The sequence below is a fragment of the Convolutriloba macropyga genome, chromosome 2 (genome assembly GCF_964194025.1).
Source record: "Convolutriloba macropyga chromosome 2, txConMacr16.3, whole genome shotgun sequence".
NCBI classification, from domain to species: domain Eukaryota; kingdom Metazoa; phylum Xenacoelomorpha; order Acoela; family Convolutidae; genus Convolutriloba; species Convolutriloba macropyga.
In genome coordinates, this window is record NC_134469.1 from 41,002,658 (window position 1) to 41,021,862 (window position 19,205).

The 19,205-nt window shown below is 35.9% G+C and overlaps 6 protein-coding genes across 7 annotated transcripts in view; 4 read left to right on the forward strand and 2 right to left on the reverse strand.

Annotated features, from left to right (window-relative positions):
• LOC142358667 (dolichyl-phosphate beta-glucosyltransferase-like) overlaps positions 1-19,205 on the reverse strand; it is a 303,077-nt gene that overhangs the window by 274,447 nt on the left and 9,425 nt on the right. The gene's annotated exons all lie outside the window — the stretch shown is intronic.
• Positions 1-19,205, forward strand: part of LOC142358660 (ATP-dependent 6-phosphofructokinase, muscle type-like) — a 702,476-nt gene that overhangs the window by 242,030 nt on the left and 441,241 nt on the right. The gene's annotated exons all lie outside the window — the stretch shown is intronic.
• Positions 1-19,205, forward strand: part of LOC142358665 (putative isocitrate dehydrogenase [NAD] subunit alpha, mitochondrial) — a 322,133-nt gene that overhangs the window by 242,029 nt on the left and 60,899 nt on the right. The gene's annotated exons all lie outside the window — the stretch shown is intronic.
• The window catches only part of LOC142358662 (tetratricopeptide repeat protein 5-like), a 263,093-nt gene that overhangs the window by 234,464 nt on the left and 9,424 nt on the right, over positions 1-19,205 (reverse strand). The gene's annotated exons all lie outside the window — the stretch shown is intronic.
• Positions 9,384-10,716, forward strand: LOC142358663 (E3 ubiquitin-protein ligase MARCHF5-like). The gene has a single exon (XM_075410155.1). The coding sequence runs from the start codon at positions 9,479-9,481 to the stop codon at positions 10,589-10,591; it is 1,113 nt and encodes a 370-aa protein (XP_075266270.1). The 5' UTR covers positions 9,384-9,478; the 3' UTR covers positions 10,592-10,716.
• Positions 11,083-19,205, forward strand: part of LOC142358661 (uncharacterized) — a 37,117-nt gene continuing 28,994 nt past the window's right edge. Inside the window, exon 1 of the mRNA XM_075410152.1 lies at positions 11,083-11,536. Within this exon, the coding sequence (XP_075266267.1) occupies positions 11,305-11,536 (232 nt within the window). The 5' untranslated portion in view covers positions 11,083-11,304. The remainder of the gene's footprint in view (positions 11,537-19,205) is intronic.

The window sequence follows — 19,205 nt, forward strand, 5'->3', positions numbered from 1 at the left end:
GAATAAATTTTTTGAAAAACTATCAAAAAAATGATATTATTCCGGATACTTTGAAGTTTCGAATTCCCAAAAACAATGATTTTTCAGAACAAGCGGTGCCCAGTTTTCAACCTAAACTCTTATGGAAAGAAATAAGTTGCTCGGAGCAAGGCCGCAGATTGTCCTAGGAAAAACTTGAGGAGGATAGGGACTTTCCCAGGAAAGAATTGAAAAAAGAATTCTACCATTATTCGTGTAAAGCATTAAAAAAGAAAATGCGATATCATTCCAAATTGATTATTTTGAGACTGAACAACAAGTTGGCAAAGCTGTCTGGGAGACAAAATAAGTTTTTTGCGGAATGAAGCTTATAATAAAGGTGTTATACTGGACGGTTTTCAATTGCCGAAATTTGTCCTGGAGGTCTTATCAAGACAAATTTATTGAACTGCACTTATTTGCGGACGTAGACAAATTAGTTTGTACGTTAAAGGAGAACAAAATTGAAGGTGAAAATTTATGAGAGATGGAATCGTCTCCACAACGGAACGCCCAGAACGTACTTGAGACAACAGTGGATAGAGGGGTTACAAGAGCTAATGATTTTTTAAAAGATAGGAAACTACTAGCTGTTCAATTTGATAAAGCTTGAGGGTTTTGTGTTATAAAAGAGACAAATACTGGGATAAAATAAATGAAATTCTTAGTGCCAGTCCTTTTGAGGCTTGTAATGGAGAAATTGATGATCTCACCATAAAAAATGAGAAACTGATAAACAGCAGTTTGCATCAGTTAATGAAACAGGGAAAGATAAATGAAAAAAATTATCACATGCTTAGAACAACTGGATTGAGGTTAATAGGCGCAGATTTTGAGATTAACTCGAAACATGCCAGAGCCGCTTTAGAATTGTAGAAAGATGAGCTAATCGTATCTCCTGATGTTAAGAGCTGATAAACCAATGAACCTTTTGAGGAGGCAATTGAAATTGCGTTCGAAGAACGGTAATCCTGTGACGAGGTTCCTGAGATTCCGAGGTATGCTATGAAGAGATTTTTGAGACTAGCCGTAATGAATATTCATTTTAAGTGTAATAAACAGTGGTAAACTCAATAGGACGGTTTTGCAAAGGTGCTTACCCGGCGTAAATTTTTTCAATTTTTTTGGATGAAAACATTTCAAAAATACTGGCAGACACCAAATGAGGGAAGGCACAACAAAACTCTTGACAAGAAGGGAATATGCATTGATCGTACCCAACGCGTTACTTTCCGAGTTAAAAAATCGAGTGCGAATGATGCAAATTTTGGTTTAAGGCAAAATGCCAAAATATCAGTAATACGGAGTATAAGAACCTTCAGGAAATTCAATGGATCTGTTCCAACTGTGCAGAAAGAAGTACAACAGAGGTTTTACATGAATAAAAATAATAAAGGAAGTATGTGGATGACATAATGTGCACTGTCAAAAGGAACCCGCTAGATTACCTTGAGTATGCAAATTCTCTTCGCAAAAACTTACAATTCACTCTTGAGACATCCAACGGTAGTGGAGACCTGGCATTTCTAGGTATGAACATAAACGTAAACAATGAGAGGAAAATTAGCTATCATTGGTATCAAAATCGCAGATAACGGAATAATCCTAAATTTCCGTAGCTCTTTACCTTTACAACATAAGATAATGTGATTCAAGAAACTGTACATAGAATTTTCAATGCGACCACTGACTGGCAATCCTTTAATGTAGCGTACTAGAAAAATCAAGAGATTTGGACTGAAAGTCGTTATTCAACTGAGTGGTCCTTCAATATTGTTAATGAGACGTTAGATAAAATAATCACGAAGGGAAATGTTACAGTAAAAGTTCCTAAAAATGAACAACATCTCAAAACAATTAAAAGTCTCAACAAAAATAACAAAAATGAGCTTAAAACGAATTCTTTAAACCTCAAATAGAGGACACATCTCTCAAAATTTTTCAAGTAGACTGAAAAAAATGCGTTATATTCCAATCATTCTCATATCGAGAAGACCAGCTACTTGCTTACCCAACCTGAAGTCACCTTTTGACAAGAAATCTTAAATCCCATGTTAATTTGAAATTTTGTCAAACCCAACAAGAACAGAATAACAACAGGTAGGAATGAAAGTGAAAACTCCTTTTGAGTAAAGAATAATAAAGCATCCGGGATTTTCCGAAACTCCGAAATAAAGATTGAAATATTTTTTGGCGTAATGAACGTCAATAAAATGTGGTATTTGTGATTTCAACAATAAAAAAATTTAAAAAGTTGTTATTCGAACTCATTTCTTAGAAGTCGATAGATAGAGTCGAAGACAAAATTAAATAATTTATAAATGATTTTATTTCATTGTTAAAGCTGACGATGAACGCAATGTTCGAAAACGTTCGTTTTTCTTAACTCAATTTAATATTTAATTGACATTTCCTTCTTCTCTGCAGATTTAACCATTGTCAATTCGATCTTTAACTGGCCCAATAATCGCAATTCGATCCCAATCTCAATTTCGATTGTGCGTTTTTTCCTTGATTTTTCAAACATAATAAAACAATATTTTTGTGTCTCTTGCTTAGAATTATTCCAAATTGTTTTTATGGTGGTGTTCTTAAAGTATCTGCGCAATTTCCTTCTTGTTTTCTCAAACCTAATTTTTGTTGCACATAAATCAATTTTTGGCAAATTTTTTTTGCAGTGTGTCGGGTGTTTCACCTTATGGCATGTCGGCCTGAAACCAATGATAGAAGCTGATATCTATGTGATGTTTGAGTGGAAGTAAATTTCCTGATTAAATTGCAATGCTAATCTTAGCTTTCCCTAGTCATGCTATCAACTGTACTGTAGTATAACGGAGTGAAAGGCCTCGCCGTCTCTTCTTATCTCTGTCGTTTTTAAGACTATCTATTGAGACTTAGTTTTCTAATTTCAGTTCTCAAACCTGAATTTGAAATAGGGTCAACGACATCTCTTTTGGACAGCTGTGGGACCATAAAAAACGTGACGACAAGTTCTGGTTGGTTTTAGCATTGGCAACAACGCTTTTATTTAGCATGAAGAAGTGATCAAGGATGTTGTTGCCGCAATTGTGTTAAAAAACCAGAGGAGCTAAGTCGTTTAATTTCGTTTTTTCAATCAAACAGTCTATGAAACATCGCTCCAAGTTATTAGAGTCCGATTAATAAAAATGTATTCGGTTCTGAATAATTTTTTTATGTTGAATTATTCCTTTTGATGTGGGGAACTGACATTGAAGTATTGGTTCAAATGCAAAAAATTTGACTTTTTAAAATCAAAAACTATTCTGGTAAATGTTAATTCGACATTTTGTCAACCCCAACAAGTAAAGGATAACTACAGAGAGGATTGGAAGTAAAACTCTTTTACAGGAAAAAAACAATACGCTCGGGATTTTCACATAATCTGGAATAAAGATTGAATTGTTTTTGTTGTTATAAAGATTAATAAAATGTTGTAAACGTGATTTTAACTGTAAAAAACTTTTAACTCATTTTTTTAGAAATCGATAGATAGACTCAAAGACAATTTTATATACTTTTTAAATGATTTTATTTGATTGTTAAAGCTAACGATGAACGCAATGTTCGAAAACGTTCCTTTTTTTAAATCAATTTAATTTTTAAATGACAATACTTTCTTCTCCATTCCCTTTAATGTCTTTCAATATTTCTTCTAAAATTGACTAGCGAGTTTCTTTAGAGGTTCCTCGAATGCGAATTATAAATGCAGGTGAACAGATTAATGGTTCTTCGGCAGTGGGTGCTAAACCCAGACGAACGATCTTCAAATCGTATTCTACTACTTCTAATGGGTGGCACAATTGAATATCACTCGGAGCTTATAATGTTGCTTCTTGGCACTTGAAAATATGAGTCTTTCCTCTTTGTGCTCCCCATTACGTTATACAGACCCCATATTTTTTTCCAAAAATGGCACTAAGCTGGAGTGGCACAAGAGGAAATCTAAAATGGACTGGAGATTCAAAATGGGAACTCTAAAGAGCGACAAGAGAAAGCTATCAATACAATTTAAGTGCAAAGGAAGAAAAACTAAGAGGAGAAAGCAAGGAGACGACTTTTGGCTGCGAGCCAGGGCTTTGGCTAACTTCTTTTGACAGTATTTTGTGGATTGGGCCAATCTTCTTAAATAAAACTGATAATTCTGATAGCGTATCTGAGCTAATTGAACCGCAGTTTCAACTAAATGTAAATGGGATCTTGGCGATTGAAATGCAACTGTTGTTGTTGTTGTAGATTTTCTGGTTTTCCTGAGGGGACTTCTCCTTGTTTTTGGATTAGAATCTTCACCACTGATCTCGGCACAGTTGGCAATCACATGCCAGCTACCAAGAACACACGTTTCGCGCTGAGAAGTTATAATGACAATTTTTCATACGCTTTATAATTCGGGTTTTTAGACCGATTGGATTCAAGAAACCCGCTTCATTTCCGCTATTATTGACAATCCGGTTCATTCGGTAGAAGAACTCATGTCGGGCTCTTTCGGTTCTGACTTTTTTGAGGTTAAAGCAGATTTTTTCTCTTTTCTGCGTTTTGGAATGGGGCGCGAGTAGATCTTTTCCTCCAGTGAACTCGAAAAAAGAAGTAGGTTGTTTAATTGCCGATACATAGAGAGAGGCAGTAAATCCACTCGTAACAGAGGTTCTTTGTAATTAAGTTTGTAGTTTTTCGCTATCTACTTCAGTAATCTCTTTTGAAACTCCTCTAGCTTCTGAAAGTCCTATCGATGAAATGAACTGGCGAATGAACTGGACTCCATTCGTCAAAATCGGCAGTATCATATATTTGAGGAGTCATATCTTAACTTTCTTGTTCACTTTGATTGACTGATCTCTTCTCAAAGAAAAAGTACTTTGTTTGTCTTTTTCAATCAATTTTCTAAATTTTCAGACCATGTTAGCAAAGTATTGGGATCTACACCAAGGTTATATACCACGTTTTTTTTTACTCTAGAGGGCCTCTGACAAGTCTAAAACTGAGTATACGTCCTTTAATGACTAATTGAGAACACCTATTTGGAGCTCATTGTTTTGTCTGTTTCCCATCATGAAACTTGTTTCAGGTCAAATTGAATTTCCTACTCAAAATTTCCTGGTGCCAAAAGTTTGAAATCATCTGCAAACAGAAAAAGATTGCCGAACGTGACAAGAACTGGAAGACTTTTCACGAAAATGCAGAACAGTAGCGGCCCCAAGAGGGAACCCTGGAGAACACCACTGGTTATATCCAACGTCTTGGAGGATACACTGTCTACTCTCACGAACTGCTTCCGTCCATCTACATAACTCGCCAGCATTTCAAACGGACGACATAAGACACCAGCGGCAGCTGAAGAAATCAGGTGAAAAGGAGGGAATTTATTGAAAGTTTTTGAGAAATCGCTGTAAGAAGCCACCATTTGCTCAATTGAGTTGTCAGCTAATGCTTGATAAATTATCTGTAGAAAACCAACAATTTTGGTTGCGACAGATCTTTTTTTCACAAAACTATGTTCAGAAGTGCTTACGAAAATGATTCATCAATGGGTCGTACCATTGCTGACTTGTTTTTTTGTCTATTCTTGAAGATTGCTGAATCTGACGCTACTTTGCACTGGTTTGGTACCTTTTATAACCTCAATATAATCTTGAAAACTCCTTGGAGAATTTTGCTGATTCAATCCACTGTTTGCTTGAAAAATTTTGTTGGTAAACCATCTGGCCATCGAACCTTGGTAATGTCAAGCGAGAGAAGGATCGCGGAATTTTTACTTCATGAAACGGAGAAAATCGTCAAAACAGGTTTCTAGCAACTTATTTCCTCAAAATTTTTGTCTTTTTTGACGAAACGACACAATTGAAAAAATCATCTGAAAGATCAGTTTTATCTTGGTTATCCTTGCATTTTTTTTCACCCCAATTGATTTTTTTGGGTAAATTTCAAGATTTTATCAAAGATTTCAAGTGTTTGAAGACAGAATCGGTGTTTCTCGTGCTCATTAGCGCTTATTGATACGGATTTCAACCCTTTTCACATTCTTTCGCGACAGTATTTTCTAACAGTGTCACACTCAGCTTCCAATAACAAGTAGATTTCTGTGCCAGAATATCCTTTTGCGTCTTCAAATGTTTCAAGAGGTAAAAAATTGATGATGTTTTCCAGTGACACAAATTTGTCGATGTCTAGATCTGAGCAGGACATGCTCAACAATTAATTGATCCACGTAGCCGTAGAACTCATGGCACATGTTGTTTATATTCGTGGAGGAGACTGGGTTATATCTTCCTTGACTCACAGTGTTTCGCAATCCTGCGCAGTCCTGAGAACCGAAACTCCTGAAATTTTGAAAGAGAGGCTTGGATTCCTCAATAGAGCAATCGGCTGAAAATTTGATTGCTATATGGTTAGAACAGTATAGACTTCGTTGAGATTTTCATCCACCTCAGCAGAGAGGCCAATATTTCGGCAAAAAGCGACATCCAATTTGTTGTGGGAGCAGGTCGGAAACTTTATTGATTGCAGAAATATATTGGAATCCAGCAGATCAATGATTCTGTTTTTTTCTTCATTGTTGCTAAATTGAGTATGCCAATTTTTGGACGGAAAATTGAGGTCTCCGGACATGATAAAAGCGTCTGTTTTATTGGTTATAGCGCACAATATCCTTTCAAAGTCATTGAAGTTGTACCGATACTGACTGCACTTGAGTGGATTGTAGAACTTACAAACGAAGATGAATTTGTTATTCATCTTGATATGACAGATATAACAGCTCTCCGGAAGAGCATCATTTATTCGATGGAACAAAATTCGCTTTTCCACTGCGAGAAGAGCCGAACCTTCGCTTGTTGGCCGGTCAGATCAGAAGACCTCAAATTCTGCCTGTAGAAGTTCTGAGTCTGCGATGTTGTCAATGAGCCACGTTTCACAAACACATACATTGGCATAGTCAGCAGCTGCTAATGCATTGACAAGTTTGAACCTTTTTTTCAATTTATTAGGCTTCTTGCATTAATCTGCAAAAAATTTAGAGATACTAGTTATGCTGAATGTTGTTTGGCCTAAGCAGTCTTGCGTGGCAACTCAATTTTCACAGCGTCGTTGAAAAGCTCAAGATTTTGGATTTTCAGCTTATCTTTTGGTACTACCGGGTCCAACGGTGGGCGGCGTTTCTCAGCATTTGTTGCATCTCCGCGCCTCTGTCTAGCATGAGGCGAATGTCATAATCATTAGTCATTGTCACCAACAATGTTCTTGTTTTGCAACAATCTTTATCCAATTTTCCCAGTCGTCGGAATTGCTCCATTTTCGGGCTTAATTCAGTTCAAGTTTTCTATCAACTTCTTGTTCATTGGCACTAAATTCTCATTCCATGACTTCTCTGGATCCTCGAGAATTCCTTGCTCTCTAAAGCCTGATTGAAAGCTGCGATCAACGGTCTTGCTTTACTTTCCCTTGCTTCAACTTGAAATCTCATTTGAAGATGCCGTGGCAGATTTCTAAGCAAGATTTTCATGGTTTCTTTCCACTTTTTGCAATGCCTCGTTTACAGAGACCTGAATTCGGTCTTTAGCTACTTGAGTCAGTTGTTGCTCAATCTTCTCCAACATCTTTTCGAGGTGAAGACTCTTAACTGATTCTTCTAATTTCATTTTGATTACAGACTCTAGTAGTCGCTCCCGTTTGCCGGTCTCTACAAGCCTTTGCAACGTCTGCTTCAAGCTCTTTTATGCCATTTATTGCTACGCTAGACAAACCACTACAGATTAGTTCCAAATGCACATCACAATTGCAACTCACACGGTGATACGATAGTTCATTGTCGTTGATTTTCTTCGTACACGTACGACACGAACGCGAAACTTTCGCAATAAGTGGGTGCACCTATAGCCACTACTTAAAAGGTCACCAGTGCACGATCACGAGAAAACCTAATCAGGGGTCAAGACTCTATAGAAGCCTTTGCTTGGTTTTTCAATGTCTTTGGTCTTCTTCTAGAAGGTGGGTTCTTCTGTTCCGTCAAAGAAAGCAGACTAGCTAATTGCTCCGATGAGGGGTGATAGAATTGTTCACAACGTCGTGCCACAACAACACATCGAGTTCTCGAAGACTTCGCTTCAGATGGTCCTGGAGTCTCTTCGCCTTGCCGACTGCTCGAGGGTTTACACTCAGTCCAGGAATTGCAAGGAAGTTTCGGCGACACCTTCGTCTAATTGAGTAACTAGTGAAAGTTTTTAGAGTTGAAAATAAATTTCGGATTTAAAATCTGACAAAGCAAAATTACATTGTCATAACGAAAAAACTGGTGATTTACTTCTGTTTGTTGGTTTTATGAGCAACACCATCGTTAGCAATTTTAGAAAAATTTGAATCTTTTCCGTTTGAGCTCCCTATTACGTTATGCAAACCCAATAGATAATTCCACAATAATGGCACTAAATAGGAGTGGCACAAGGGTATGCTAAATCAAAAAAGAAATTTGCTTGACTTTTGGTTTTCTGCCTTGAATAATTTTCAATATCGTTTTTTGAAGAAGAATACCTATAGCAAATCTTAAGAGGCATCAGTATTAGACGAAGTAAAAGGATTATTTATTTAGCAAATCGGATCTTTTCCGTTTGTGCCCCCCAATTTTGTTTGTGCATATTATTAGCACCCTCAGACGCACATGCCATAGTTTTACATAATGATTTGAGGATTTTTTCGCTTTGTGTCCCAGCTTAGTGGGCGCATTTTATTTGTAACACCCAGACACGTGCAATATTTTTACATAATATACTATGCAATGGCATGTGCTCTGTAACTGGTGGCGCATAACGTACTGGGGGGCATAAAGGGAAAAGATCCTGATTTGCTATGTAATGTCACGTGCTTTGTAACTTGGTGGGGGGATGCATAACGTACTGGGGGTGGGGGGGGCACAAACGGAAAAAACCGGCAAGTCTTTTGATTTTAATTATTCCTCTTGTTGTTCTTGTTTTACATGTAATTTTGAGAAGTATTCGAGGGTCTTTCCCATTATAGCCCCCCCCCCAGCTTAGTAGCCAGATAAGCTATAGCGTCCCCAAACATGGTAATTATACCATATTGAGGGGGGGGGCTATAATGGGAAAGACCCGTATTCGATGTGAATTTTTAGTCTCTTAGTAGAGTAATTGAAGTATTTCTCTATACCTTGAAACAGAATTCCGATCTCTAAACTCTTCTCTATGTCATTGGAATATCGAGAGGTGTACCTGTACTTATTTCTGTTCTGATCGCGTGGTGGTCTACGAAGGGTAATATTAATAACGCTTTACTGTAACTTTTGATTTTGTATCATAAATCTGAGTAATGTGACTTGCTTAAACAAATAAAAGGGCGTTATGAACTTTGTACATGTAATGAAGTTGAAGAATTTGAGCGGACAACTGCGTTAAATTTTAGATTACAGATGCTAAAGTGAAACTTAATATTTGAAATGAATTCAGCAAATTCTGCGACATTTATATCGTCTATGTCAGATCCAACGGCTCTCACATCGAATAGCAGTTTTGCAGCTCGGCGCAAGGCGTCAGCCGATCTGAATAGGAGCTGTTGGGTATGTTTTGCAACTGATGAGGATTTTGAATCCAGAGATGAGTATTCCGGAGGCTGGTTGAAGCCTTGTAAATGCAGGAATACGACCAAATGGGTGCATCAACATTGCCTACAAAGGTGGATTGATGAGAAACAAAGAGGAAATCCGAGCATCAAAGTTCAATGTCCTCAGTGCTCTTATCCTTACGTTATAAATTTCCCAAAGCAAAGCAAATTTATTAAATTTCTCGAATTGTACGAGAAGTGGATACAGAAAAGTTGTCCCATTTTTGCGGCTGCGTTTGCAGCAGGAGCTGTATATTGGACTTCAGTTAGTTACGGCGCCTTCACAATAATGCAAATCTTTGGATCACGTGAAGGGCTGGAGTTGCTTGAAAAAGGCGACCCGCTTTTTCTGCTGATTGTTATGCCGGCAATTCCCGTATGTCTAGTTCTAGGAAAACTTGTCAAATGGGAAGACCTGGTTTTGAAATTATGGCGTAAACACTCGAAAAGATTAATCGATTTTTTTCATGCGTATGCTGGAGACAGAAGTCAACTGCCTTATCGCAGAGACATGGCCACCGGACAAATGACATCGCAGCAAGCTGCACGTGATCCAGTTGAGGCTGCAATAATTTCGGACCCAATAAGTGCAACTAGAGTTTTGTGCGGAGCTCTTGTTCTTCCTACAATCTCACTCATGTTCGGCAAAGTGTTCTTCCAAAACGTGCAAACCAGCCTGCAGCGAACCTTGCTGGGAGGCATCAGTTTTATAGTGTGCAAAGGTGTTCTCAAGATGTATTTCCGACAACAGCAATTCTTGCGTACACTAAAGAGACAAATTGAAGATTACCAAGAGCCTGAGGAGACTAATGATGCGAGTTCTACGGCCTCGGAAAATGTTGATAACGAGACTTTAGTCACTGCTGAGATTGAGTTTGAAGCTGCTGGAAACAATGTCAGATTGAATTCTGAAGAGGCAAATGACAGCGATTTCCTACCAACTGATTAATAACTATGACTTTGTGGCAAATTCATTACTCTAATACTCTGCTAGCACTATAAGTTTGTTTAAAGTTTCTGATTTCTGAAGGAGATTAAAAATGGCAGTGTTATACATTTAAGCTCACGGTTTAAGATTTTGACTGCAATTGAGGTTTGAGAATGTGCTGGTCGACTTTATTTGCATAAATAGCTAGAGTAGAAATTGTAATTCATGTAGTGTTGCTTTAAGTTGAAAGAACGAATCATTCTTTTAGTCAATCTTTAAGTGCAATTTTGCGTATATGGAGATAGTTTTTTTCGAGGTTTTTAAATCAAAATTTTGGGAAAAAATTCTCAAAGATGTCCTTGTCATAATCTTCTGAGTCCTTATTAAATTTGAATATTATCGGATACGATATATGGTAACAAATTGACGTCTAGAGATCATCAACAAACATTTGACCTTTGAAGATTGGTACTTTTCGAAAATTTTTCTGATGGTGCTCAAAAACTAAGATTCAAACTGCTCAAGCTGTAAAGCTTGTTGAACATATATAGAAGTATTACTTGGTCACGTAATTTAAAGCAACACTGTGAAAATCTCTTAAGTTACATGCCTATTTGTATGCTCAGTTTACACTTTGAAAGAGTCATTTTTGTATTCGGATGAGATGATCTATTTCTCTCTCTTCACAACTTTGATTGGGCAATCAAATTTTTCTTCAGTTAAAATTGATTGAAATGCCGGAGGTTCAGAAAGGCCAAATTATTGTCTATTCGATAATCGGATGTCCTCATTGTATGCGCGCGAAAAACTCCCTTCGTCAAGAAGGTCTACAGTATGTGGATGTGAGTTTGGACATGTTTCCACCCGAGATACAGCAGCAAGTGACCAAGTTGAGTGAAGGCAAAACCAGTGTGCCGCAGATCTTCTTCAATGAGAAGCATATTGGTGGAAACCAAGAACTTCAAGGTTGTAACCCCGAGAATTAATATAGCTGCGTGACTCTAGACATGCCCGCTGAAATGGTGCATATGAAAGCGTTACCTAACATTTTTCGAGTTTTTGTGGTTTGAAATTGTCGGCGAAGTTTCGCTTTCGGTTGAGAAATTTCAAATAAAACTCATCCGGGGCAGCGAACAAGACGGCTCGTGCGAGACTGTTTGTAGCACAGAAAGTTCCAACATAAGTCTCAAGTTTTTAAATGTTTCTTTTTCTGAGAGGAAAAGCTTTTTGGACCTTCTGTAAACGTAGAAAAGAAGTGGATGACTGATTTTCTCATGTAGCTTTTTATTGAAATTTGCCCAACTGATAAAATTTTATCGATTAGAAGACTCATGGTCCAGTCGAAAGGTTTCTGTGCAAGATAGTACAAATATCAAGCTGTCATAATAAATTTGAGTCTTTTGACTGTGTCACGTTACAAAAAATTCTATTGAATACTTACGTAACAATTCAAAGAAGTATGAAATTATTTTTTTTTGGAAAAAAATGGCATTGAGATATTTTTGTTTTTCTTTACGCGGATGGATTCTGTATTTTCATGATTCAGTCAGGTTGAGAATAATATTTTGAAAATTTAACCAAGCAGAAGTTGCGAACATGGTTACATTGTTGAAATAGATGTTATTCTTGTTAATAGCCGCCTCAGCTTCGCAGCCGGCTATTATAGCGCTCCCATTTATACAAATCAAAGAATTTGAATTTTATTGGGGAGCTGTCTTTTTTTTAAGATCTGTTCACACATTTTCATGCTTTTTGAAGTGAAATTTGAGTAGTGATTTTGATCACGCCGAAACAGGAAGTGGAGCTAAAAAGCGAGTGGTTTTGCGGTCTGAAATTTTTTCACCCTAATTTTAAAGTAGAGCGAGATGAATTTGGTTCAAGATGAATTGAGAAAAAATTCAGATAAATTGCGGAGCAACTGAATCTGAAAAAACAAGTGATTAGGGCGATTGTGTAGTTTTAATGTACACAACAATTTCCATGTATGGAAATGACGTCAATCTAAAATTAGAAATGACGTCATTATCATATATGGAATTGATGTCGTTCCTTTCTTTAGATACAAGCGTCATGTTGGAATGTTCTAGAAGGTTAAAATTAGGCAAACAAGTTTTGAAGTTCATTCACATAAATAAATATTGATTTTAAATTTTCACATTCATTCCGTTGCGTAGATTTGGGACTTTTCGTTTCACTCTCAGTATCCTCGCATTTATTTTTGTTAATCTATACGTTATCGTTACTCTAAACTTGAAATTTTTCTTTCCAAAACAGAGTGGTTTAACAAGAAAAATACAACAGGAAAACCAGTCTTTGAATTTTCTTGATTGTTCCGGTGACTTCAATAGATGTAATTCAAACTTTTGTGTCTGAAGTACTAAAAAAAGTTGACTCTCTGAGATCAAATTGAAGATAGAACATAGCACATAAATGTGCTTTTATAATCAAAAGAGGTCCAGAAAAAGTTATATTGTCGAAGAACAAATTGACGTTGTACAACTTAATGTTGTTGTATTTGAGCCTCCTCCCATCCAATCAGATTTCAGCTTTAGAAAAATGATTCTCAAGATAAACGATTTCATTTTATGAATTGCTTTTTCTATTTTACTTTTCATAATAGTGTTTTGCTTGATGCGGTAATCATTTGTGAAAAATGTAGATTAAGAACACTTACAACGTTTGAAAAAATATACTAAAGAAAAGAAGGAATCCCCGATGCTTACAGAGTAAACGAAATTGATGTTGATTTTTTTTCTTGGACGTTTTTACTCAAAACAACAATCATTCGATTTAGTAAAGGATTTGAATATGCAACCTTCTCTATCAAAAAATTCGAGTACGATGACTACATAGCAAAACAATCTTTTGATTTGTCTTCAGAATTACACATCAACAAGTGTGAAATCCTCTTCATATTAAATTCTGTCCCAGAGTTTATGGACTAGTACAGAAATCTATCTCAATGCGCTTATATCCCCATTCCTGAACCAGTAACAATTACTTCATCGCAACAAAGTGCGTTTTTTCATTTTTACAAACACTGCAGAGGATGTGAAAATGCGATTCGGAATACGACTCAACAACATTTTTACAAAAATTCAGTTCCAATTTTGGAACATTTTCCGAGATGGATTTTAGAGTTAACGAGATGGAGAGAATTTATCAAAGCTTGACATTTTTGGTCAATTATGTCAACTCATTTCCTCTAAGTTATCTATCTTTGGCTGTTAGTTAGGCTTGGCGGATAACAGGTTACCTTTTTTGGTCACTGTTCAGTATTGAGCTTACCTGTTTCGTGTAATGATTATTCCTTTTCTACGAGTTGATTCCTTCCTTGGCTACTTTACAACTTATACATTTCCTTTTTTGGATAATAACGTCACATTTTTCTGCTGAACCTTACCCTTTTTGTATACTTTGTTCTGATTGGTTGATGTTTAGTATAGGAGAGTTTAGTATAGTTCAGAGGTGGAAAATTCACACAGTATCATTTGCGTTCTCTTGGAATTTTCAGTGCTGAATAACAGCTTTCCCTACTCAGTTTTTTTCAGAGGAGACTGCTCGGATAAGCATCACTTATTGAATGGTTTCTACGAGTCTGTAGTAACCCTGCATATTACATTATGGCACATCCTAGAGTACCAGAGACAACAGTTCGAAACGTATCACCAGGGACAAGTTCCGATCACCGAGAACCAGCTTGGAACTCACGCAATGGGCCACGAAGTTGGTGTTATCAGTTGACATTGTTATCCTCCTTTTGCTGGAAACGAGTTCTGCCTCAGCTGTGGCTGGGAACATCGAGCTTACTCTTCCATGGGAAGGACAGATTCGCAACAACTGGTTCAATACACCCGAGGCTAGTCAGGTATCAGGAACCGCAAAACAACCTTCTCCAGATAGTTGCCAATGCTGGCAGTAGTGAACTGAGTATCGACACTGGATCATTCTCAGTCAATGATTTGGAGAACTTCGTATTACATGGAACCTATGCTTAATTTTAATACATTACGGGGATATATTTAATCTTAGCACAACGAGGGTAAAACGAACGTGTTTTTTTATTTTCCTTAAACTGATTTTTCGGTAATAATAAATTACAAGATTAGGTTGCTTCGATTTAGCACAGTGTATGCTATTTGATATCAAATTTACGTGATTATGAGCTTTTTTCTTGTATACTAATGCGGAAAATCTGTACCACAGCAAACTTGACTCTGACGAACGTTATATAGTACTTGTCAACTTGTTGATCAAACTTTTGATTGGATTTTGCTTAAATTATAATCTGTCTATTTTGCACTGAGTTAGTTCATTTGTTTTATAAAATTTAGTATTTTCAAACAATCAAAGTATTGAACAAACACCTTGTTTGAAAAAATGCGCCAAAAGTTTGCAAAAATTTAGCCAAAACTGCAAAAATCTTAATTTCTCTAAATTCTGCAAAAGCTCTGACGAAAAACCCTGGAAAAATCTAAAAATTTGGTGAATTCAGTCCCAGATCCTGTACCTAATCTTAATACTTGTAGTCTATACCTAATCTTATTACATGGGGGCTATACCTAATCTTAACATATGTAGTCTATACCTAATCTTAATACATTGCGGCGGCTGTAACTAATCTTAATTCATTGCGGCGGCTATAACTTATCCTAAAACATCACGGCGGCTATGCGTTATCTTAATACATGGCGGTGGATATAACTAATCCTAATACATGGTGGGGGCTGTACCTCATTTTAATACATGTCGATTCCATTCCTAATAATACATGCAGATTCTATTGCTAATCTTAATTTCGATTCTATTGCTAATTTTGATTTGTGAAAGAAAAATTTAATTTGAAGCCACTCTGGTGTACAATGAACTTGAAAAAAGAAAAAAGGCAAAATTATTCTAAAAAAAGACAGAACCCCATCAAAGTCTGAATAGTTTTTCGAATTGCTAAATTCCACAATTAGACCAAAACTAATCTTGCTATTGCTGCTCTTCCATTTAATTAAAAAAAAGCTTTCAAGTATTACCGAAATAGCTACTTCGACAAACAAGAATCAATATCAAAAATAAATAATGAAATTTGGATAATTATCGAGTTATTTTAGCAAAAAGCATTAGGTATCAAATGAACGCCTTATATAGTTTCTGTAATTGCTCCTTAGATAGCGCAAATGACCTCTGATTGTTTACACTCAGTCCTAGTAATACAAAAGGAAGAACAAATGCTAGCGAAATTCAAGAACTCGTAAAAAATTAAGAAAACTCTTGTTTGAGACATAAAAAGCACGTTTTTTTTGAAAACAAACTTTTGGCTTATTGAGAAAGCAAAGAATGCAAAATATTTCAAAAAGTATAGAGCCAAAGTAAAATTCGAATCCTCTGTGCAGAGATCAACAGTGATGCCAAAACTGGCCTTGCTATTGCTGCGCGGCTGCTGAAAAACGATTTTACTCCAAAAATTGCATAAACAAAAATCTTATTATTTCAAAAATAATTGATGCAATTTTGATAATTATTGATTTAAATTGAGGAAAGGCCGCCAGATTTTTAGTTGCAGAGAACTGCAGGTACGAGTAGCCCTCAAATGAATACGCGAAGATTGTTTTAGCAATGTTTGTAACTGGACTGCCAGTTGATTTGAACTTTGTAGGCTAAAAAATTGTTTAGTGCCATTTTTCATAAAATGAATAAATAGTGCTAAATTTTGAAAATTTAGCCAAAATTTTAGTCAAAAGAGATAGGTCAAGCAATTCAACATTTTTTTGTCTTCAAACGCATGAATTGAGACTATCGTTGTGAATTTCAGCATATTTTAAGGAAAATGGATCGGAATTTTAGCAAAAATTGTGAAGGTTTGAACAAAACGACGGAAGTGAGCCTAACGGTCACAACACTTTGAACATTCGTAATTTCTTAGAAAAAACGAAATTCAAAAATTTTTAAGATTGATGTTCTACGGTTGACAAGCTTTCTAATGATAACACGTTCAATATATCAATCGGCGTTACACTTTACGTTGAATATATCTATTGGAGAAAGTTAACTAAGCAAAAAAAATTGTTGGGCATATTGCTGCTCCCTCACTAAAGTGGACTGGAACAAAAAAAATTCTGAAAATTTCGTTTCCCGTGCTCTATAAAGTTTTTCGGTGAAGTAGAATTTCTATCGAGCTAAAAGAATTGAAAGCCTGAAATGGGTACTAAGAAGAGGAGAAAGAGTTTGCGAAAAATCAATGAAAACTTTTTCCTTTTTGTCCTAATACTTAATTTGTATAATGAAGTTTTTGTTCTCCAGCAGAATTGTATAATAACATATAATTATGGTTATATAATTTATTGACCATTTTTTCAGCAATTGTATTAAATAAATTAATAATTTAATATCCGCGCCATCCCCATTTTTTCCTTTTCCTGTATTCCATTCCAATTTTTAAGATATCAATTCCAGTTATCCTGAACTCGAAACGATAATTGCTTTCAGGAACATATTTAGTCTTTATAAACAGTGCAGTACGTATATTATCCCACCAATATCTCTTGTAATTATAAGTATGGCCCCGAAATATCCAAGCTACACGGATACAAACTACTAAAACGAGTTTAATGAACACGTTTTTGCAAAAACAAAACGAAAGTGCTGGACTAATATTTTTCTAAACCAGATTACTGATTTTTTAAACTAAGAATTAGAATTGGTTGAGTAAACTGTTTTTCGTTCTATGGCTGAAGATACCGTTTGACTATTGGTTCAATTAGTTTTCCAATTTAATGATTTTTAGCACAAGAAAATAACAAAAATCATTAAAAACAAAAACAATAACTAATCAAAAAGAGGGAAAAAAACTAATATAATAAGACCAATTAAGCAAAATACTTCTGTGTTGAATATCATACCAAAGCTCAATATCTGAAATATTGAAAATTAGATTAAATACAAGTTTTTTTGAATATTGTGTTTTGTTCACAGAGCTGATCCATGATGGTAACTGTAACTGATGGCAGATATGTCGAAAATTAAAAAATTCCTAAGCTGTAAAATGCCCAAAAATTAATTGAAATTCGAAACCATTATATAGTTTTAGCCAGGAAATCTATAGATACTTATTTCGGTATCATGTTGCTGCTGTTAGAAGTTTTTTTACCAGTAACAGTATAATCAGCTTAAATTTCTCGAGTTTCTGACTGCTTACGTTCTAATTCTCATCATTAACACCTGATCATTAAACAGGTCAACTGAAATTTTTGATGAAAAAATATATATTCCATGTAAACTGAAGTTAAATGAATTTAAAGCAAAATATATAAGTCTGATGGTAATTGCGCAGTAATTGCTTTTGCTTTTGTATCTGATGATATAAATCTGGTGTTCATATTTTCTTTTATGAAAGATAATCAAAACTATTGGCGCGAGTGCTTAGGCAGAATCATTATTGTACTATAGCAAAAAGCTTTATCATAACAAAGAATTGGGAAATCACTACCAGGTGAACGAAGAGTGGAGGAACTAGCATCAATATGTAAAACTTACAAGAAACAACAGAAAAGAATCTATGTAAGAATACGAATGCTATGTAATACCTCTATTAAATTAGTTAATAGAATAATCGAAAATTTGATAGCGATACAACTGAGTTTCAAATAAATAGCTTTTTGCATAGCTTTAGGGGCAATTAGATTATAGACACTGATGTTTTCTCAATATTGCTTTGGTAGGAGCTCAGCTTTGTTTTTGCATGAAACAAGTTGAACGGAATGTAGCACCCCGGACAGAGAATGATTGCATGATTTTTAATTATTCTGGTAAATATCTAAGCTCAGGGACTCCTAATTGGTGTTACGAATATTGAGGTCTCCTTTGATAGCAGTATTAGCAAGAATTCTTTCTCTGTCTTATGTTGATCTTATTTAGGAGCGCCCTGATTTTTTCGGTAGGATTTCTGTAAAGGCTTGAGTAAGGCGGATTATAAGGACAGGATAGGTTAATTTGACTGACTGTGTTTTTGATATTAATTATTGCTCATTCGGCTTCAGTTTGAATGCTGACTGCATTGCAAGACTTAAGATTTTTGACTGCCATAAGAATTCCATGCCTAGAGTTGATATCGCTAGGTCTGTATTCCCTTTGCATAGCCTAATTGTTGCGATAAACTTATTTAATTGCAGTTTCTTTGCTATTTGATAAGTGGTGTTTCAGTTAAGGTTACTGTCGACGATCGGGAAATATTTTTGGACTGCCCTAGAAAAAAGATTTTAGAGTTCTGGTTAATGTGAAGTGCGATCTTAAGGAATTCCAATTATCAAATTTATCTGTTTGAGTCAAGTGAGAAATCAACGCGATTCTCAAAAACAAGAAAATCAAGTACCGGTTGGGGCCGAAAAAACACGAATCATCAGAATTCCTGGTTAGGCAGAAAAATCAGGTTAAGCAGAATTCCTGGTTAGGCAGAGTCATCAGAAGTCCCGGTTAAGGCAGAAAAATCGTGAACGTCAGAAGTCCTGACAAGGGCAGAGTCTACAAATATGGACAACAGTATGACTCTTCTCTCGTTTTGCAACTCTGGAACACAGAAAATTGATCACAGTAAATTGTCCAGCCTGTCGTAAGGTTGATCATTTAAGATGTGCGGGACTCGGAATGC